This window comes from Ambystoma mexicanum, chromosome 12 (assembly GCF_040938575.1).
Source record: "Ambystoma mexicanum isolate Mex_15411 chromosome 12, UKY_AmexF1_1, whole genome shotgun sequence".
NCBI classification, from domain to species: Eukaryota; Metazoa; Chordata; class Amphibia; order Caudata; family Ambystomatidae; genus Ambystoma; species Ambystoma mexicanum.
In genome coordinates, this window is record NC_090936.1 from 91,790,727 (window position 1) to 91,813,989 (window position 23,263).

Genomic DNA, 23,263 nt, shown 5'->3' on the forward strand with positions numbered 1-23,263 from the left:
TAGTATCGGAAGTACTATCAGTAGGACTACCACCTATGACACTACTGATGCTAATTATAGTGACACCAAAGAAAAATTTACAGTATTACTTGGACTATTACCATTGTGATTGCTAATTGTATTAATGGAAACAGCTGTAGGACACATATCAAAAGTGGCTATTGTACTAGTCACATCAGTTTCAATTATTTGCAGTAGTACTAGTCTTACACATTGCATACGAATGACCAGGTGCAGTGAGACTCAATGCAGCAGTAGTCGTTCATGTCATGATAGTGCTACAGGTAACACAAATGCTTTTATCGAGTGTCATACAACCATGTGTACTGATATCCATTCGTAATTGTAATAGTTGTGGTAGTATCAACAGTAGTATAGCAACACATGTGTTCTACTTCTACTTCCTAGAGTACCAGTAGCAATAACAGCAGAAGTATTACTAGTAGTATGGTGTGTAAGTCCAATAGTAGAAGTATCAGTACCTGCCTCAAATATTCCCAGTTCTATGAATTTTCGTACTAGCAGTACCAGAAGTACTTGTAGGAAATAGTGGTATAAGTGGCACTGGTGGCAGAAATACATTAGTAGTAGTAGGCGTAGCCGCAAAGTCCTAGCAAGTATTTATATCTAAGAGGTTCCCGCAAAAATCACACAAGTTTGTGTCTTCAGAGGTGAGGGACCACATTTTCAGGTTCAAGCATGTAAGATGGCAAGGGGGCAGGGGAGAACAAATGATCATCAGGTATAGAAATAGACGGTCAGCCAGAAATGTAAAATTGTTTGGCGGATAAGCAGTTAGCAATCTACCACTTGAAAATGGATACAAGCCCCAGTTAACAGGTTATATAACAGTGCGCAGATCTTCTTAACATACCCCAACAAAATCCCAGTCATAAGCGACACAATTATAGGGAAGTATCACAAGCACATTAGAAGTCAAAAATAGGAAGGAGAGATGAAACATTTATCACATTTTATTTTGTATACCACTTTCTTTGAACACGCCATTTGTTAAATTTAGGATAACAGAAAGTCTGGTAGCATCCGCTGTTATCCTTTAAAGGAATAATACATACATTAATTGTTGGCTGCGATTTGGTTGTCAGATTTTAGGTCGAATGATCAGATTTTGAAGTAATTACTTAATTTGTAAAGGTACTTGGCCTTAAAAAATACCAATAGAATTTCATGGTAAATCTTCATCGATTGATTGGTCTTCCTCTGGCTTCAGCAATCACAGTACTAAGCAAGTAGTCATTTTAGTAATTACCATGAAGAGTACACGGCTTGAGAACCTCTTTGATGCTGCTGGTGGTGTACCTACTATTCAATCAGAAGATACGAACAGGACCCGCAAGAGAAACAAACCACAGAGAGAACACAAGAAAAAACATCTACTGTTTACAAGTTACTCTATCACCACAGACACCAATTGGCTGCTGTCATTAGTAAACCAGACTCTGGAAGCCGTCTTGCAGTTCAAGATAGGAATCAGATGTTCTGTTCGGGTGGCAGAGTTTGGCGCAATGGGCTCTACCTACAGCTGTTTCTCCGAACACCTTTGAGATAAAGCCGTCTACAGATTCACAATGAAAACAATTCTAGCCAATAGACACATCAGAGAGCAATAGGACAACACACCTCTCTTGTTTGGCTGATTGGATCTCAATGTATAACATATATGAAACCAGATTTCACAGAAAGTAGCCAAAAGGTAAAGCAGCAAAATTCTTACAGCAACATAGCGAGGGACATCGCCAGGGTGTCAGTCGTGGGAAAGACCACTTGTAGGACAAACAATGATAAGTTAATATTATAAAATATGATACAATGCTGAAATACAGTGCACTTGAATACCAAAGTGACAGAGATTGGTAAATACTGCTCTTGGCCATTTGATTGCTTTTCTTAAGCAAAATTTGAAAAGTCCTTGTGCTTCGACAATGCTCCTTCTGAAGAGGATCACTCGCAAATGTTCAATACTGCCACAGTCGCTTATAGTACAACAGATCACAGGTTCCACAGACACGTCAACATTGACACAATAACCGATGAGAAAATATAAGTCACTTCTCAGTTCACAGTGTGAAAAAACTGGACACACTCAGTCTTGGAGGAAGAGGCTTTTAGCTATTTGAGGCCATAGCAAATGAAAGTCCTGATACCACACGCAGCGCTAGGTTAGAAAGAAAGGAAAGCAACACATGACATGTTGGGAAGAAAACGTTTTGTTCTCATTTCTTCATGGGTATCGTCTGAGGGACCTTCGCCTTCTGTTGTAGAAACGCCTGAGCCCATGTTGCCGTGAAAAATTCATCATGTAATTTTGTTTGCGAGTGCTGTCAGAAAAGCAAAGACAAAGATTGTAGTTTTTTCCTCTTATTTTTGCTGAAGTAGCATGTACATGAACACAAACAAAGATACCCGATTCTAGCTATACATGCAAAAGTATATAAGAATGATGATTTATTGGTGCAAAATAACTGAACGAGTATCAGAGTAATACGTTATTTCTGCATGTATAGTCAACATTGCTTTAGTGCTAGTCCAAGACATACATTTTGATGCCCTTCATCAGGACTGTCTGTGCACCTGGTGAATTCTTTTATATCTGTTGCACAATCTATCCGTTTTTAACTTATAACTCACACAGAATATTGAAGTTTACTAACCCTTAAAAAAAACATAATCAAGAGTCAGGCAAAAGTCCAATTTGAAGTCAGGACGTTTTATCAAAATCCATTGACAACCGATTGATGAGTTATAGGCTAAGACCCTAATTAGAGTTTTCAGACCACCAGGATGTAAGCCTCACCTCTTTGGATTCAGACTGCTATAACGATGTATGCATGTGTACGTTTTATAAAGCACCAAACATGGCCCTTTGCAGTCACTTCTGGGATCTCCAGTTATTTTATTTTCGTAGACCATTTAGTTACATTCACAACTGTTCTGACACTATATTAAGATGGCTGCAGGACATGGCAAGATCCTCAGGAACCACTAGCTATTTGGGTGTTAGTCAATCACAGTGTATTTGGGACACACCTGTTTTATCAATCTGCATTTTTAAGGAGACCCTTTTATCGTTTCCTATGGCACATAACTGTGGCTGTTATTAATATTATCTTGGAAGACACACCTGTGTCTCACTGTACAATCCAATGAGGTAAAGGGTACTGTTTTTCCCTTAGTCTCTGCAGTGCCTGCAGTCTTGTATGGTCATCAACGGCTCGTAACTGAAACAGGAGAATCGTAGCCCACCCTAATTAGTTTCAATGTGGACCTTGTATAAATAGGCTCAGAGATGAAGGTGTTGGTGGTACTTCAGCGATATATAATTCCTTTTATGATTTGTATAGCTCACAAGGCAGTCAAGATGGTGGTTTGCTCTGTCCTAGTCTATTTGAGAACCATGTCGGTTCCATGAACAAGACTTTTTTTTTGTATGTTTTTAGGGTTAACTTAAACATCCACTGTATAATTTGAATGGTATCAACATGTGGTCCAAAAGAAAAATCTGTCCTCAATAATGGATGTTGCCTACTTGGTCTCCAACAAAAGACTGATGTAGGAAACTAGCAAGCCGGCCTTCTGCAATCATTTTGCACGAGGATAATGCTGTGGACATGACAAATACATTTTGCAATTCTTTCACTGAATATTAAGCTCAAATGTTAAGATGAATGCCTATCGTCATACTATACTCGCATTCGTCTTGCACCAGATTATCCGCTACACCTGCCAGCACCTGAATTTGTAGATGTAGCTTGTTCCAGCAATTCCAAACTAACAGACTTTCCATAACCGTACATTTGTAGTAGAGCATATTCCTGTATGAACTACTTTTCTTACGGTCTGGTCGACTAAACCTCTGACTGTTTCAAGGTGTTTTGCTGATTACTTCATCCAGCTTCAGACTCACAATCTTCATTGTATCTTTGTAATCCTTGTTTAATTCAATTTTGACATCTGGAGACATTGTAAAGCAATCATGTTTATATTCCTGGCTTACTGTATACATTTCCTGAGAACTCTTATTTGTAGTTCTAACAATCACATACCTGTCAATTTGCTCAATGACACTTGCTATACTTGGTGCAAAATCGCCCAAGCCTTGCTCTACAGATTGAGGACAGGGTGACTAAGGGAGTGTGCCTCTACATTATTTGTGGCCAACTGGTGGCATGTGGCAAGTCCTTTCAGAAGGGTAACTTAACTGACATGGCCACTTTAAGAAGGATAATGCCACAGGTAGACTCTCTGGGAAACCAGGTGCAAGTATGTGCGAACCACCCAAAGGAACTAGATTCTTATGGGGCATTATCTCCTGAAAGCAGCTCATGAGCAACACACTCGTATCAACCTTTTTCCAGATGTATGTTTCTACGAGTGCGAGAACACGTTACTAGGCAGAGTTCTCGGTGCTGCAAACCAGGGCGTGCAGGGCTCACCGACTTCTAGACTTTCCCCTCCAGGGCAATGCAGGCTCTCAAAAGTCAGGTCTTTGGACCACCAAGAGGAACCCTTCGTCTGTAGAGAAGATCGGGTGGATGCCAGTTATCCGGGCCGACACTAATCAGCCGGCCATGAAGAAGAACAGACCAATCACAGGTTCACGGTCTGGACTTTGCACATTTGTGACCCATAGCTTCAAACTCAGCCTCAGGGGTGGGAGTGGGAATGTATAAAAAGAACAGCTGGCAGGCAAACAGTGTGAGAGTTTGGACCAAGCAAAGAACACGATGAAGAGTGTGTTTGAAGAGCATGGAAGAAAGAGACTGTGACTATGATAGTGTGGGAATGATAGAGGGGGAGGAGGAGGAGGAGGAGGTGACGTGGAGGAGTGAAGAGGAGTTGAATAAGACAGAGGAGGAGGAAGGAGAGGAGAGGAGGTGATTAGGGTAGGAGAGTTGGGGGGTGGATAGTGGCGACTGATTAGGAGCAGTAAGAAAGACGTGAGAAACATCAAAGGAAAAGATATCCCAGAGTTTGTGAATAGAAATATCCCAGAGTTATGGACGAGAAATAGCTTAGAGGTAGGAAAGAGATAGTCCTGAGGTTGGAAAGAGAGACCCGACTGAGGAGAGGAGAAGAGGTAATCATTAAATAAGAGCTGGAAAGTTGGAGGAGAATAGTGAAAACAGGCTGGGAACATGAAGGAGGAAGTGGAAAGAATTGTTGAGAAGAGAGATATTCTTGTGTTTGGAAAGAGAAATATCCTCAAAGTTACAAAGAGATATTTCTGCGATTGGAGAGAGAGCCCCCCACCCCTGAAGTTGGGAAGATGGATATTCCTGAGATCAGTAAGAGAGATAACCCCAAAGACAGGTAGGATGGGAAGAGAGATACCCCAGAGGGTGGGAAGACAGATGCCCCAGAGGTCAGAAAGAGAGCTATCCCATGCAATGGGGAAAGATAGCCCAGTGCTTGGGAGAAAAGATACCCCAGAGTTCAGGTATTGGGAAGAGATACCCCATAGGTCAAGGAAGGAAACACTCCAGGGATTCGGGAGAAAGATACCAAAGAGGTTGAGAGTTACACCCCATGGATTGAAGTCGGAGATACTCTAGACATTGGGGGCAAGGATCCTCGGGAGATCAAGGAGTGAGATACATCCCAGAGGTTGTGGCAGGATATTCCCCAGAGGTTGGCTTGAGAGTTACCCCAGAGGATAAGGGGAAAAACACCTCAGAAGTTGGAGCCAGAGATAAACCAGAGACTAAGGAAAAAGATACAGAAAAACTATCGTTCACCACTCCTTGTTCGCTGTAATATGAGATGGGTTTGTGGGGGTGTCGCCCACAATCCATTACAGAAAGCACCCTGTGGGGCCAGTTCTGAGCCACATTAGTAGGATGGAACCGACACCACAGGGACACAGGAGTCGGTGGTGCTCATAGAAATGTGCCACTGAAAAGACAAGTAGGGAGGCGGGTTGGGGATCCATGTGATCACTGCACAGCGCCATAATGGAAGTCGGCATTTTCTTAGTCGATATCATAGGCGGCGCAGTGATGACATAGATCCCTGAAAAACAAACCCAAGTAGGGAGAATGGCCAGGGGCAAAGAGGAGGGTTGCCTGGCAACCAGAAAGCCCCACCTGGACGTTGAGACTGTTTGCTTTTAACGAGAGTGACTCGGTATTCACTTTTCCCATTTTAAGGAGAAGCCATCTGAAAAAAATGTTTTTGCCCAATTAACCATGAGAAGAGTACATCCCATATGGGCCTAACTTGAACCTTTTCGGTTTGTAAGTTTAAAAATCTGCTCTATATAAATCATCACTAACATTACTGTGTGTAGATAGGGAATCAATGTCAATGTACAGGAGACAGCAGTGGCATCTGGATTGTCCACTGATATGTCACATCGCTGTACATCGAAACTGCGGCAGTGTGACATTGCACTTGTGAAAACAGTGCCCCCCTCCACTTACAGGGTAGGTTCCCTCTACTGCAGCCTGGTGGCCTCTGAATGATCTTCACAGCTCTCTGATCCAACGGCAATGGAGGACAGACCAGCGTATGCATTGCAACAGCTCTTTTCCACTGAGCAGTTGACATGCACACGCTCTGCTCTTCCTCCTTCAATGAGAGCATTCAGGAGATTCATTATGTTTGAGCTCAGAATGATGGGGGGTGGCCGACACATTGTACATTATTGACGGGATTGACATGGCGGCATACCTCCCCCACCACACATCTGATCTGTTAGGGCGGTTTAGGGGGCACAAAAGGACACTGGGGATCCCACATCTACAATACAATTGTAGACACCCTCATTAACAACCAGAGCTCCCATTAAAGAAATGTACCAGTGAAGTGCAATTTTCCAAGCCACTGGAACTTGTGCAAAGGTAAATGGATGCAAGCATATTTGCACTGAGGCACATTTTGCTCTGGTACGAATACCAGTGCAGAATTGCATTGCAATGGTGCAACATTTCTGGAAAAAGGACATATATGTTTCACACATTGATGTTCTGAGTACGCTACAGTCGTATAGATTGTATTTTTGGAATGGAGTCAAATATCTGTAGCTCTTAAAGAGCCACATGTGAGGCCTTGATGTCCGTTTAACCATGAACTGTTAAAACCAGAGTTTGCTCACTTGGACCCCTGGACTATCTCCTGCTGACCTGATGATCACTGAACATGTGTGCAATTATGGCTAACAGGCTAAAAAGTCAAGTACACCATTTAACTGCTATGGTCTCGGGAGGATAGCTCAGGGGAAATGTGCTCGCCTTGGATGCAAGATGCCACAGAGAAACACAGGTTCGATCCCCGGGTCCGCGCTTAGAAATCTCTGGGGATTAAGTGCGTTCTAAATAACCTATATCATATGTTAAGAATACTGCTTTCAGTAAATTAGGGTTTAATTGGCAACCCCGTAATTCGATCAATGAAAGGAGATCATCTGACATTTTTTTTAAAATAATGTATTTTATAGAGTATACTCGTAGCCAGTGTTCGCCTTCTGCGGACTCCTGTACATGCAGGGGATTGATAAGTCTATTGTTTACCACCATAGTGCAAGTCTCACACAAATCACTATAAAGGTTTGCATCAGTTTACTGTATAAGATCCAATTACTGGGAAGGCTGTTAATTAAGCAATAGAACCGGGAAGGGGGGCATTACCGGTCTAGTAATGCCCCAGGGTATTCGCTCAGGCTTTAACATAAGCCCTGCGGAATTACCAGACCAGTAATGCAGCCTAGAGGGTTCTATTGATATTAATACCCCAACACGTTGTAGCAGGGCACTAATAGTTAATTTTTCTCGAGTTGAGAAATGGTATGTAAACAGTTTCTCAACTCAAGCAAAATATAATGCAAAAAACATGGCTGCCATGGCTCGGGGAGAAGGGACTACACGTAGTCCCTTCTCTCATTGCATGGCGGCTATTCACACCGCAGAGATGCGCTGGGTACAGTACTGTTCCTGGCGCAAGCGAGGGACAAAGCAGCGCAGGTAAGCGGGGTGGGCGTAGGGAGGGGAGAGGATATGTAGAAAAGGAGGGTGGGGACAGGGGGAGAGCACTTACCTGCATTCCCGCAAAGGGAAGATGGCTGACTCCCGCTCCGAGGAGGCTTGGAGCAGGGTCTTTCTCAGTGTGGTAAAGACTCTACTCTGAGCCTCCTCATTGGCTGGGAGGCTGCAACACCCGCCTCGCCGGGGACCTGTGTCACTTATTACATTCTGATGTTTTTCATTTGTATTATGTTGGTCTTCCTAGCAGAATAATGATTTGTTTGAGGAAGGCCTGCCATCTATCTTAATCAGTATGGTAAGTATGATTCAATAGCCTGGCAGACAGAGCATGCACATGGACAGGTGCATGGTATTGGATGGTAGATACACATGCACCTTCCTGGCAATTATTGTTGCAGACCCCTTTTCTGCAAACAAACCCAAACGCGAAAAAGCAAAGCAATGCTAAGCAAATGCCAACCCGCAGCCTTAGTGACAAAGTGCTTGAAATTGAACTGCTTTGGAGGCATGCATGGGATAATTGCATCCTATCGGAATGTGGAAAAAGAACAAAGACTGATGGTTAGAAATGCCCCAGTCAATGCTTCTTGGCCACTGGAAAATTCTCCTGGGGGCATTCCATTCTATTTTGTTCAGCTCATGTCTACCATTAGAGGAGAGAGGCAATCTGAGTCAAATCGGTCTCGGCCTAATCCCTAGAAGAACAGTCCAGCCTAGACTTCAGTCCAGAGCCTTGGAAATGAAACTGCTCCTCACTGATGAGGCACCAAAAGGGGTGAACATAAACAATAACATTTGATGTTTTATATATCACTTTATGCTGCAACTTCGCAGCATTTTGGTAACAGGCATTACTAATGACCATTTTTATTATATTACCCACCTGTGTGGTACTGAATTTATGACTGAATCTGAAGATCGCTGCCAGGGGTAGAGCTTAGGAGGACGAGTGTCATTGGTTGGGGGCAGTATGACCCAAAGCACACTGATAGGCTGTAGAAGAGACTAGCAGTTTAAGTTTAAAGCTAAACTGCATTGTTTTTACTGAGGATTCCCAGCCTGACGATGGGGAATATTCATGAGCAGGTGTTACTAATGATCATTATTAGTAACCACATGTGTGGTACTGAATTTATGACTGAGTCAGCACGGAGGGGTAGCAAAACCTTGTCCGAACGACAGCTCCTCCTCATTGGAGGTGCCCATGCTATGTGTAGAGCGATCTGTTCTGGGGCTGGTTGGTGTCCCACGTTGAGGGGGTGTGGCCTAGCAATTCAGGCTGGAATGCTCCTTTGTTCTGGACTGGGTCAAGATTGACTTTGCATGTATCTGGTCCCTGGAATGGAACACTAATCAGAGTAATCCCCAATTGTTAAGATGTGTTGGCTTATGCATTTCCACTCATCGCTTTTTGGTCTTCTGACTCAAAGTTCAGCTACAGAGATATATCCCATTGAGTACACTTTTCAATGGATTATGCTGTGCCTCCCATAAGTCATTTAGCAAAAACGGGTTCCCAATTAGGTCTGGGACCTCACTAAGAACATGGGCCATATTTAATTTTCCTTTTAGCTGAATGTATTGTTTGGCGGAAGATTTGCTTACAAACACTGTTATACATTGGACCCATAGACGGCTATTAAGGAAAACACTAGCTTCAAAATGCGATAACCACCCACAATAACATCACGAAAGAAGAAAACAAAAACTGTTTTCCACTGTATTGGCATCCTCAATGTGTCATGCACAAGTGCTACGTCACTGAGGCACAGCCATTTATTCAAATCCCATCAGGAAAGCAACTTCTTCCCATTGTGACTGCATATGTGGACATGAGCAAGGCCTGGTGCTTGGCTCACCACTGTTGCCAAGCAGTAGATCATGGTCTCAACTTTACAGGCCATGTCACTTAAGGCTCACACCCTCAATACTGCTTGCAACCCCTCAAAAATGTGGACACATCAATATTGACTATGTTGCTTGACTCTCAGACCCTCAGTACAGCTGCAATCACCGAAACAAACAAGTGTCCAGGTAGGCCCAGAGTCATTGGTTTCGGGATCCTGATGCAATGGCGTTCGGTGCTCATACCCTCAATTTGGTACCAAACACTTAAATAAACACTCTCCACGAGCCATCACTACAGCATCAGAGTCATAACCCTTGCTAAAACAGATCTTCATGGAAAAGAACTCACACTCTCATTGCTGATGCCATACACCATCTCAGTCAACTCCATGAGCAAGAGAACAATGCCCACCCGCAAGAAGTTGGCCCTCCAACAAACCACCAAGACTTGCCCGTTCAATAAAAAGAAACAACAAAGGCTAGCCTTATACAGGAACATGTCCATCAGCAATGGAAAATAAAGTTGCTCGCACTTAGCTTACATTGCACTTCACCTATTGCTCACCCATGAGCACCCCAGCACCTATTCTATTCCCTCTCCCTTCTGCACTTGCACGTTCTGAACACTCATAAGGCATATTAGGTTCACCCCGCCCCACTGTATTTAATATTTTTAATGTATTTTAATTATTGTTTCTCATCCCTTGTCCCCTCCCTGCTGCCCTGTGGGCGCGTTGAAACAGTATTTACTTCCTGTATAGGCCCCTAACAAGCAAACAATAAGTAAAATAAATAAATAAATAACCATAGCAGAAAGGAACACACAGTCACAAGAAACATCGCTCAGAGGTAAAAACAAGCCACGAACAAGCCTTCATTTCAACCTTTAACATTGTTCATGAAAACCAACAAAAATATGTGTTCTAGTCAAAGAAAAGTGTCATTAACAGTCCATTCACTTTACAAAGTTTAAAGTTTAACACAGAACAAGAAAACAAATTCAGAAAAAAGCTTTCTTGGCTTTTTACATTTCTCAAATTGAATTGGAACAGAATCAGAAAACGAAAAACATACCTAAAATGCCACTAAACAAACTTGAATAGCTCATATCAAACTGTATCTTTCATCCGCCAAACACTATGGGCCTCATTACACGGATGGCGGTAAGGATTTACCGGTACCGGTAAATCCTTACCGCCTTACTACGAGGTCCCTTTTCGGGTTGGTTTTTAACGCCTGCAAAAAGCAAAGGGACCCAGGGCGCTAATTACGGTACAGCAATTTGCGGTACCGTAATTAGCGCCTTCCCCATTCCCATTATGCCCTATGGGGCGAAAATGGGAATGGGGAAGGGCAATGGTGGAAGGGCGAATTACCGCCCCGCCAACCTTGGAATGGGGCGGTAATTCCCCTTTCCGCCAAGGCCGTGCCGGTATTTTGCCAGCATGAACCATGGCGCTAATAGCGCCATGGTTCTCCGCCATCCGTGTAATGAGGCCCTATGAGATGAATACTGGGCAGCTTAGACAGAAACCTTAAAAACATTAACTACCCACATGCAATTCATAGCGACAAAGGAAAACAATTCAAATGAGTGAAAAAAAAGGAAACCAGCACAGAAGATGGAAAGAGGCTTCGCCCTGCAAAGGACCTAACAGATGAATAAATACATCTAATTTATGAAACAGATACTAATGGACTAAGCAATCCCACATCACTTCTGCTGTTGTGTTTTAAATTCCTATATTGCTGCATTACCTGAAATGTGAAGATGTACACCTGATCCACGACAACAAATGCAACAAATGCATCAAATACAAAGAACGTCAAACAAAAAGCAGAATTGGGACAAACACCAAAGACAGCTGACTAATGCAACCAAAAATGTATAATAAGGAAAACTAATCCAAATAGAGACACAAGCACTCAGAACTAGAAATATGCTGAAAACAGATCAAACCCGAGGAGAACAACAGATGCTCCAGTCGATTTAACAGCAAGCAAGCTTTTTAACTAAAGTGTCTGCCTGGTGTACAGGCTATGATCACTGGGGAAAAGAAAATAAGGTACATAATGACAACATTTCAAACATCAGCAGGATTAACCTCAAAAAAATGAATAACCAAGAAAACAACTATTCAAAAATCCATAAACTTTCACAAATATCACGACACAAATAACTTTAATCCACTCACCACTCTCTAAGAGAACACAGAAAAATATATTAAACAATGCAATCGACATCATTCAATAAACAGCACTATCAAATACCACCGACAACCATGAATTTCACAGCCAGGCCCCCTACAGATTTCAATCTACAGAAACATATGTAAAACCAATATCTTAAACGGACCAATAACTGCAAAAATGCATTCACACCAACCCTGGAGAAACCCAAAACAATGCTAAGGTATGCACTCTAACTACAATTAAACGATGACACACAAAATACCAATGGTAGTTCTTTAACTAATGTAACAAACAAAAATGTTCTAAAAAAGAAAGTTTCTTAATAATGTTAACAATAAAACATTTCTCAAACCACAAATATAGTCCTCCCATAAGTATACATATTATAAAGTTTTTGTAATATAATTTTGGGGGATTATGGCATTTTGAAGCTTGTGTTTTGCAGAATGGGCAGCTATGGGAACCCTGTAAAAGATACAATTGCAGATGTATAGCTATCCCCAACAGGTATATCTTCGATCTCAATGTTTTGAGTACCGACACTCAGGTTTCACTATTCGTGTTAATTGGATGTCACTTAAAACCACAGCAGTTGGATTTAGCCCTGTTGATTGCAGTTACCCATCTACAATTCCATATGCAATATCACAATCAACTTCCGAAACGGTTCTTTTGCCGCCAATAAAGAACAAATTGGAGTAGGTATTCTAAAACATTCCATGAGCCTTTGTCTAGACATACCTTAGCACAAACTACTCAGCAATTGCTAGATTATGAATATGTTTCATTAATGTAATAATTACACAAATACTCTTCTGTGTAAAACAGTTTCTACACACATATTATTAACTAGGTTTCAATCAAATACCCTGTGTAATATTCACCAATTTCACCTGTTTAAAACTTGTATTGAACAGCAGGCACTATATTTACATAAAAAACATGGTGAGGTGATACGATAATATACATCTTTTAAAGTGTGTGATTCAGAGCCAAAACTTACCTTACTCTAGTGTAAAACCAATGACAGCAAATAATGAAATACAAGACAAGTTAGAAAATGCCTTTCAACGCATGCAGCACTCTGATTAGTCATTAAAGCCTGATGGGGTCTAGAGGCAACATACGATTTTTCATATCTTTTGAAAATAGAAATTGAAGAAATTATTTTCGGAGTTTAACAATATTTTTCACTTCATTATTGATAAACGTCAATACAGTATTTTAATACAGCTTTTTGCATAACTGTAGCACTGGTTGATTAGAATAAAAGCACCAACGACATTTATTTGTTTAATTTAAGGAATGAAAATGTGTCTAATAATTGGTTAATTCACTACACATTTAAGTGCATGTTTTTTGTTGGAATGTACTTGATAAAACATAATGTAGTTATTGTATGTGATAATGTACAAGTCTGACAAAGAGACCACATTTTACTTGTCTCATACATTGTCTCTGTAACATATACCTCAGGGCAATAGACCCAGCAAATTTCTCATGCCAAGCATGTCGGATCTCCTGATGATGAAGTAGCAGAAGATGATAGTTGTGAAGTGTCCAGTGCTACGTTCATTACCAATAGAAGAGTTCCCTTAGTGCCAGCTTACATATATGCTACCCATGGGTTGCAAGATGTGACTTTTTAACATGAGTAGTGATCCACCATGATCCATTATGACATCATCTGCAGGTGCACATGCAGAGAACACTGTGAAACCAGTCTGCAGCATACAGGCAATGGATTTCTATTGTACTTCAGATGAAAAGTTGAATGTGGGAATGAAATTCATGCTGTGCCTTGGATGGGTTTGTGGATTTTCAGGTTCAGAAGTAGGCAGATGAATATGATAATACGCTTAAGTAGCTGTGCAAATGCCATAACCCATACGCTATCTACTGGATTGATACACATTGTGCTATTTTGTTGTATTGTGCACAATCCGGAAGAGGATTATGCTTTTAAATAGCAGCTTCCTCTAATAATTCAGCAATTTTGGCAAATTGTATCAGTACCCCTCCCCCATCTGCTGGATCTTGATCGGAGGCTGTCCATTTGTGTTCCTGATGGTTAACAGGAGTTAGAAATAGGCAAACATTTACAAAGGAAATATGTCGTTTTAATTATTTCCTCTTTCAAACATTGTGCCAGCCAATGTAAAGCACAATGTGTCCTTTTCCCGGGCAAGGTGAAACACAGGTGTAGAGTATTTGAGTGCCATGCCATTTTAACAGGCCAGTGGTGATGCATTTTGTGATTGACTGCTCCATGCTTAGATTATTATATACGTAAAGAGTTTTACAGGGTGTAATCTTATCAACAATCATCATACGTGGCGGTAAGAGTAAGGTGTGGAACAAACATGTGCAGTACAGTAGGGACAAAAGGTGCAGTACATTAGAAACAAAAAGGTGCAGTACAATAGGGACAAAAACCATTCAGTAGTGTAGGGACACAAGATTGTAGTACATTAAGGACAAAACAGGTGCAATACAGTAACCTTAAGGTCACACTGTGCAGGTCTACCTCTACGAAAACAGCCAGACAAGAAAGCAGGTCGGAAGGCTAAAAATGTGGATTGATACAGACTTGGGCAAAAAGCCCCAACCCACTTGGATTGTGTAGACATCACACTTTCCTGGAACATCTTTTCTAGATGCTCCTTCTCTGGAGAAGACAGCAAAACAAGGCAACAGGCAGCAGGTCACAGCACTCCCAGAATTGAAACAAGAAGCCGTGTCAAGGGAAAGTTAAACTTTCATGTATCATACATCGCAATAGGTACCATTTTTGTTTTAAAAATGTATTTACTTTTTGGGTTTAAGGGTGTGCAGTTGCACATTGGTGAACTAAACAAGGATCAACAATTTGTTGCTAGAACTTTGCAACTCAGTCTTCTCAGACCACTCAGGGCGGGAGTGAATGGCAGCCATAGGATTCAAACAACTATTTCAAAGCTTGAATATAAATTATTATGTAATCTTTAGCACATTGATTTCGAAGGCAGTTGTGTCATATTGAACACATATTAATTATTTTATGCAAGTTATTTTGGAATTTGATGTGACACAGTTGATTTTAAGATTGTTATTTTTATTGCTACCAATGGAACAGACCACTATCAATTTTCATGGGTAATGTATTTTTCGTGCAGCACATGAACATATTGGAAGCATATTTAGCATGGCAGTTCCTGCAAATACTGTGCTACGAAAGTAAGACACACATGGGATACACCTTGTTGCAAATTGGCTCTTAAATTGCTGTCTACTAAATTATAAAAAATAATGCCTATTGTCCTCCAAGTGGTGTGCAGCATTAACGTTGGATTGGTGGAGAAGAGTTAAGTTGGGGAGCTAAGCAAACGCTCTTTTCTCTAAGATTCAAATGCCTATTTTGTATCACAGATCAGACATAATTGAAATCCCTTAAATAAATCCACTCTCCCGACTCCATTTGCCCAGTCCTCCGTATCTGGAAAGGCAGATTCCTCCTTGACAAAATCTGCCTCCCTCAATTGTAATCCCACATTTATCCTTTAACAAACTACTGAATAACTGAAGGATCCACACACACCTTTCTCATCACCACCACTCTACTGATCAAGTGCCTTTGGCTTGGTGTCCCCCTGCACTCAAAGAAAAGACTCAGAAAACGTCTCACCATCTGTACCCTATTGGAGCTCTAATGTATGATCCACGGCAACATTTTCCTATGGGTACCAAGCTTGCTGGCACACAGCCTGTCACTGGTTTCCACACAAATGTATTATACTAGATTCAAATCCATCCAGCACCAATCCCTGACAGCCACTTAGCACAGCCAATGACACAACATCTGATCGCAAACCCTCCACTGCCTCACCATCCCGCTGCACCAACTACTAATTCAGGTATTTCACATTCCTGGCTGCCACCTTCTTATCTCCTGAATATCCAGTTGATCAACTCTTTCAATAGTTTCAAAAAGACTTAGTCTGCATTTCTTCTTACTGAGACTAAATCAATCATGGACAAAAGGTCTGACTTCGAACTGTGAGAAACCAAAGGGCGTCGCAATGGACATGTCCTGCTAATTGGGTCAGGCAAAGTCAGGCACTTGAGTCTAAGTGCATACATCTGATACCAATTAGTTCTCCTCACACGGATAAAAGGCGGTACATAGAGACACTGAGCAAGGTGGAACACGAGTGAGAGCAGAACTTCAGGGGCAAAGGCAAACCTACTGGAGCAGAGCAACAGACCGTGGGACGAGAGCCACGGGTAGAGAACCTCAGGAGTTCCCTGCAGGAGGTCGTTCCCTCCAAAAGGCTGCGAAAGACAGGTGGAGAAGGATGCCAGTGAAAGACATGTGTTCCAAGGATGCCAGCGACCCGCCCGGGTGAACGAAAGAGTTGGAGAGGCGGGGTCAAGCCTGTGGTACTAACCTTGACTCGTAAAATGAAAGAGAGTAATGGAAAGAAAGAAAAGCACACAGCCGGTGAGTAGGCAAGCAACATGAGAGACCGGTGTGTGCTAAAGAGAAAGATTGAAGTGACAACATTATATCGCACAAGTGAAGGCTGCATGCGTGTGGATGAGACACGAACAACGGCAGACCTGCGAATGAACCCTGAAGTAACGATAGCTGTGAATATAGCAATACTGAGTTACAAAGTGGTCCTGGCAAAAGGAAGTAGCCCACTCGAAAGTCTCAGTGAAAGGTGAAAAGCTTATAGCGATAAAGTGAATGACCTGTAAAAGCGAGCTGATTACATTGGCCCTGAGAAAAGGGGAGAGTAAAAGGGGAACTTTGGTGCTTAATACAGTGAACTCCATAGACCAGGAAGCACTGGGGCAAATACCATCGGAGTGTGAATTGAAAGCTGGAAAGTCGAAGTGGTCCTGCGGAGGTCTATAGAAAAACGAAGCCACGCACATTTGAAAGTCTTCGACACCAGGAAACGGTCCGAGCCTGACTGAGGGACACCGAAGGTGTAATGAGTTAGGGGAAAGGAACCCCTAAAGGAGGGGAATTAAGCTTGGGGAAGGGAATCCCTGCAAGTGTTTTGCTTTGTTGTAAGAGTGCTCTCGACTGAGGGAGACCAACGTGAACCTTTTAGTGAACTTTTACTTCTGCTTTGAAAGATCCGAGCCCGACTGAGGGAGATCAACGTAAACTTTTTCTTGAATTTTTACTTTGCTTTGAAAGGTCCGAGCCCGACTGAGGGAGACCAACATGAACTTTTTGGTAAACTTTTACTTCTGCTTTGAAAGGTCTGAGCCCGACAGAGGGAGATCAACGTGAACTTTTGGTGAACTTTTGCTTTAAGAGGTCTGAACCTGACAGAGGGGGACGGACATGAACTCTTTTTGATGAGCTATATTTTGGAAATTGGGAAGTAAGACTTTAACTTGGAAGGCCAGGTGGGCTTCGATCTAAGTCTTGAACTGCCTTTGTGTTAAGAGAATGAGCCAGAGTGCATCATCTTGCCTACAGGGACCGCCTTGCTCTGTGCTGTCCAACATGGGGAGGAGAGCGGACTCGGTCACATGTATTCTTGTGAACACTGACTTTCCTTTGCATACATATTCTCCTTTTCACACTTTTTGTACATGTGTCACGCACCGTACCCCGTGGCGCTTATGGTCTCCTTGGCGACTCACCTGCCATTGAACTGTTCCGCCATGCTCCCGTGCTTCCGGGAGCGTTGGTCTACTCTTTCTGTCCCTTTGTTTACTTCCCCTTTATAGCTCTGCCTCTCTTTCTCTGCGTTGCGCTGCAAACCCTTTTGCGTGTGTTCTGCTTCTGTGCTTAGACGCTGTTTCTTCCCTGCTCGCTAGCTGCATTTTTCCTCCCTCTGCCGCTTCTTCCTATTATTTTCTCTTTTCTCTCAGTTAACCTGCTTTTCTTCCTTTCTGCTGGTAAAAACCTCTTTTCCGTACCGGTTCCGACTTATTCCTCTTTTCTTAGCCAGCCTTTTTCTATCTTCCCAAACACTTATCTTCCTTCTGGAATACTCCCTCTTTACCGGCATACTGTTTTGGTGTGTCCGTTTGCTTTTGTTTCCAGCTTCCTAACCGGCTTTCGGTTATACTTCGTCCTTAGTCTTTCTTTTCTGTCTATTCCTTTCGGGGAACACTCTACTTTTCTTTCCTTTCGCTCTTATAATTTCCCTTCTTTTTACTCTTCCGACTCTACAGTTTTTGCCCTCTTATCGTCTTCTTGACAACGGAGGTACCTTGCCAATTTTGCCCTGCCGTGACTAATCTTCCTGGTCCATTGGATTTTGGGAAGCTCATTTCTGACTGAAGATCCCTGATTACAGTTTTCTGCCATGTAACTGCCAATTCTACAAGAGTTTTTTTCCGCATTCTGCTTTTTCCTCTCTTGGGCTCTCTCGGAAGGAGGTCCTTTGCTCGCCTTCACCAGAAAGGCTGCAGAGTGGCTTCTTCTCGAGGGAGACCCTATCTCTACGAAAAGAAGCACACGGATCGAAAGAGGAAGGGTAAAAGAACAGAGACTTAATTTAAGGATACAGGTGAGGAGCAGGGGGACATTTCTCTGAATGACTACCCTGAAACCAGTATGGCCAGTAGTATTCTTGACAACATGATGTATGGCAGGCATTATGTTTTTGTTAGCATAGGCCATTTTGATTTGATGGACTCAACTAGGACTGTTTTATTCATTATTTGATGGTCAAGACTACTCCCATCTTAGCTATAGGGCAAAATATTTCATCCAACCCCATTGAAACTTCAATAAAGGTTTTATATATGTACCTTTTGTGTCAGTGTCATACTCGTGATACCAACCATGCCTCCCTTACAGGACGCATAAGCTCAATTGGACGTCTTTTGTTCTCTTTGTTGCTATGCCATACAGTAGTATTTAGATACCCTCCTCGAAGTAACACCTCTTTTACTCCTATTCTACTATTTTTGGGATTTGTAAAATGCTGCATGCAAACTTGTTGCTCCCCCATTGTTGTTGGGATCATTGCACTGTATTTCCATAAACAGGGGTTTTAATTTAAATATTTGTATACATATGTAAAAACAAACGTAATACATATACAAATGTGTTCTAATGATTTACACTCCAGTTGAGTTTGATAAAGCAAGTCAAAGACATAGTGACATAGATATGCCAGTTGGGGTAAAAGGCATACTCCTTTAACTGCAGCATACTATGCCATTGAGAGATACAAGCGTACTATTGAAACAATGCTAATTAAACTTGTTAGTAAGCCTGGTGATGACTGGGATGCAGAACTTGTGTTGCTTCTAATGGCTTTCAGTTCCACTGAAGCGTGTCCATGAATATTGAAACTTTGCAGATATTTCTGCAAACACGTCTTATTATGGATGCATGGAAATTTGAGTGAATCACCCCAGTCCTACACAAACTATATTTGCTTTCTCTCCACGCGAGGATATTGTTTAAGACTGCATGTATCATCTACAAAGCAGTCACGAGTAGCACACCAGTGTACCTGGTGGCTAAACTCCACATATCTGCTGGCACACGATCCTCGCACAGCAAATCGACCAACCGACTTGAAATACAACTTGTCTGCAAAAAGAGGATATGCAAACAATCCTTCTCTTGTCACGCACCCGATCTCTGGAACCCGATCCTGCTGTTGGCTCGGAATGACAAAACATGTTTTTTTCATCAACACCTGACGAAGGACTAATTCCAATGGACGCACATACCGAAACATAGGCCTCAACACACAGTACAATGCTGGCTATCCACAGACTGTACAGTGCCCCGCTACCCTTAAGCTAGAGCTGCGCTTTACACAATAAAATACAAATATTAAAAAATTGGTGTCACGGTCTATGGTTCTTTCACAGAAATTGACTAAAGATACAAAATGCATTTAATGTTGTCGCTGCACATGGATATTTAAAACTTTTGTATTCCTTTAAAGAAGAGCTTTTTGTTAAGAAAACCATAAAACGTCTATCTGTAATAGGAAGGGATATTACATCCCCAGGACTTCCAATGAAGAATAGGTGATTTCCGTTGTTTTTCACATTAACAACTATAGAAGCAAATTCTGGCCAGCCCGTGAGGGGTAATCCTTCCTCAGCAAAGGAACAATCAGTTGGAGCAAATGTAACTAGGAATCTAACTCTCCTTCTACAGAACCCACAATCCAGAAGACAGCAAGAGTCCCATCACTGACTGCATTATCCAGTGACAGAAGGTGAGTGACTTTATGAAAGCAGATGAGATTTCAGACTTATTATAGAGAGCAGGTCTTTCAAGGAAGGGAATATTTCACACAATGGAAGGAAGCAAACTAATGTGTTGTTGATATTTATCTGGATTTAACAAGGACACCATTTACAGTTTCTAATCCAATTTAAAAACGTAGTCCAGTGTTTTTGAAACTGAGAGATATGTGGAAGGATTCAAATAAAAGTTAGGAGATTAATTTGAACTCAAATTATGCATCTAAAAGTAGGCATATAGATGTATTCTTAAATAAAATAAGGTTCCTTATAAGTAATGCTTTAGCTTCTGTTGAATTCCACCTTTAAAAATGTTGTCCTATGTGGAGTATATCGTTGTAAACACTTTTCTAATATAAACGCTCTACTAATTTGCAAACTGTCCTCAATCCCTAAAACAGGACGTGACCCTCGAGGAGGACCGGAGGTGCATGGTAACCCAGATACTAATAACAATGGCATAGATCACATGCAAAATAGATTGGTTGTTATGAAACAACAATGGAACACGTTATCAGTAAAATGCACATAAACTAAGTCTGAAAAGGGCTATTGCTCTTAAGAATGTGTTGGAATGACAGTCTGTTAGTTTATAATTAGTAGTTCATGGGGTAAAATCAAACCTGACTGGTGCGAAATGAACCATAGACTTCCAGTTGTTTTTGGTGTTGCCCCAGTTCTTGAGGAACCCTGATAATCATGCCACCCACCAGAGAAATATGTGGACACAAGACTCCCTTAAAGACGCTTTTGAAACAAGGTTCCTGCAGGTGGGTTGAGCACACCCTCTATGTGCGCCCCTACCTCTACTCATGCAAAAGGGTATCACTACATATTTTCCCCACTAAAAATATTGCTGTATATATCGTTGTCTGGAATGGCCATACGCAATATATTTTGGGGGGTAATTTTGGGGGTTTTTGGGAGCAGGGGTTGCAGGGGTGTCCCTTGCTCCTTTAAAAATAATGCGCGTGTTGCGGGGATGTCTCCCGCAGGTTCCATGCCTTAATATTGCTGCAATTTCTGTATGGCGATATTTTTGCGGGGATGTTAACACATGGAACCTGCAAAAGCATTGTTGTTGTGTTGCGTAAGCAAATTTCACTGGAAAGTCTGGATACCATACACTGAAAACTATTTATGATGTTATGCAATTGGTTTGTCTGAAATATGCCCCCAGTTTCTTAATGTGAATCCTTTAGAAGAAAAGGTTAAATAATGAAGAAGCTGGCTTGCTTCCTTTTAGGCTATGTAATCTACATTCTCATGAATGATAGTGCCACAAAATGTTCAAACAGACGAGGTTGTTCTGAAGAAAGTAAACAGTGCTGCGATTGCAGATGGCACCAATGGCAAGTCAATCAAATGAGCCCAAGGTCCCGGTGAAAGCAATGCTGAATAACTGGACTATTCAATGAATGGGCAGCAAGGGTTATATCAATGAGCATCTGTAACTTGATTTGTCTATGGTACTCAATTTGGTAAAGGTACCTCATTGGGGAATACATGTTTAAGTATCAGTATTAGTTCAATAGTGGTGGCAAAGTCTTAGGCATCAGGATTGGGATGATGATTTGACAAAATGCAGGCTCTGACCAAAAGCAAAGTCCTAGATATTCCTAGATATTTGTAAACCCAGATACAGAAAAGAGCACATCCTATCTATGTTCTGAATCATAACACCTCTGATGCACAAAAATGAGAAATTACTCACCAGTAATGTTCTTTCTACGGATTCTTCTCCAACAGGTTCCTCATCTTGATATTCATCCAGTGTGAGATGCTAGAAATGTTCTTGACAGGGGCATTGCGCTGGTCAGCATAGCCTCTCGATGACACCCTTATATCCATCCACACCAATGGACGTGACGTTGATTGTTGTACTGAAAGGATGCACTACACCCCCTTACCTCAGTTCTGCACCTTTTTTTCCCCTCAGGCTCAACAGCGAGAGGGAATATACATTAAAGTGAAGGCCAAACAAAACCAATAAACAATAGCAAACAACTTGCTGGTTGCTTATCTCTTTTTATTTAAAAAACAAAACCATCAGAAACTGGACAGCTTGGGAACGAATTGTCGGTGCACCAGTGCAGCAATCTCTTGCTCATGTTATCGGCACATAGAAGCGTGACAACATTCTGCAATTGAGACCCATGTACGTCCAAGTGGGGAAGGATGGGAGGGCAATGAGGAATCTGTGGCAGGGGAATCCATAGAAAGAACATTACTATAAGTAATTTCTCCTTCAATGGATTGCATTCTCCCACACATTCTTGATCTTGATAAGACTCCCAAAGGAGTGCCCATGCTGGTGGAGGGTTGTAAGTCACACCAAGAGACTCTGGAGGACTGCCCTACCAAAGCGAGCATCAGCTCCTCTGGCAATGTCAAATCTGTAATGTTTGGCAAACGTGTGCAAAGACGACCACGTTGCCGCGTGACAAATGCCCCTAGCCGGCATCGCCTATGGAGGGCATAGGAAGTCGTGATCCCTCTGGTAGACTGGGCCCTTAACCCTGCTGCTACCTCCATACCTTCATTCTGGTAGCACTCTGCGATGCGCAGCACTATCCAGCGAGAGATAGTCTATTTTCTTTATTTATTTATTTAATTTATTTATTTGATTTAATCAAATTAATGATTTTTACAAAACATTGTAGAAGAAGAAGAATAAACTGTGTATCAAAAACTGTATATCGAAAAAAGAAGCTGCATATCAAAGGAAGAGATTCATGTGAAGGACGATCAATGCTTTCGAAGTGTAAAAGAAGAGAAGCAAGGAAACCAAGAAGAAAAACGTTTTTGCAGAAGTCATTTCAGCAAACAGCGCTCTAGTGGCTAAGTTTGTTGTTTGAGTAGTGGTTTAGATTTCATAAAGATAGAATAAACTTGATAGTGTGTGCTGTGGCGATTGTCCAAGTGTTCCTTTCTCCGCTCATTAAGCGGCTCCACCACAGTTCCTCTTCCTTAATATATGATGCCGAAAGGTG

The 23,263-nt window shown here is 41.8% G+C and overlaps 1 protein-coding gene across 2 annotated transcripts in view; it reads right to left on the reverse strand.

Annotated features, from left to right (window-relative positions):
- Positions 1 to 958: 958 nt before the first annotated feature.
- The window catches only part of RELN (reelin), a 2,335,047-nt gene continuing 2,312,742 nt past the window's right edge, over positions 959 to 23,263 (reverse strand). Inside the window, exons 64-65 of one of the 2 annotated variants that reach the window (XM_069628071.1) lie at positions 13,045 to 13,180; positions 959 to 2,339 (exon numbers count right to left, since the gene is read on the reverse strand). In XM_069628071.1, the coding sequence (XP_069484172.1) occupies positions 13,051 to 13,180 (130 nt within the window). In that variant the 3' untranslated portion in view covers positions 959 to 2,339; positions 13,045 to 13,050. The remainder of the gene's footprint in view (positions 2,340 to 13,044; positions 13,181 to 23,263) is intronic. The other variant, XM_069628072.1, reaches the window with a different exon arrangement.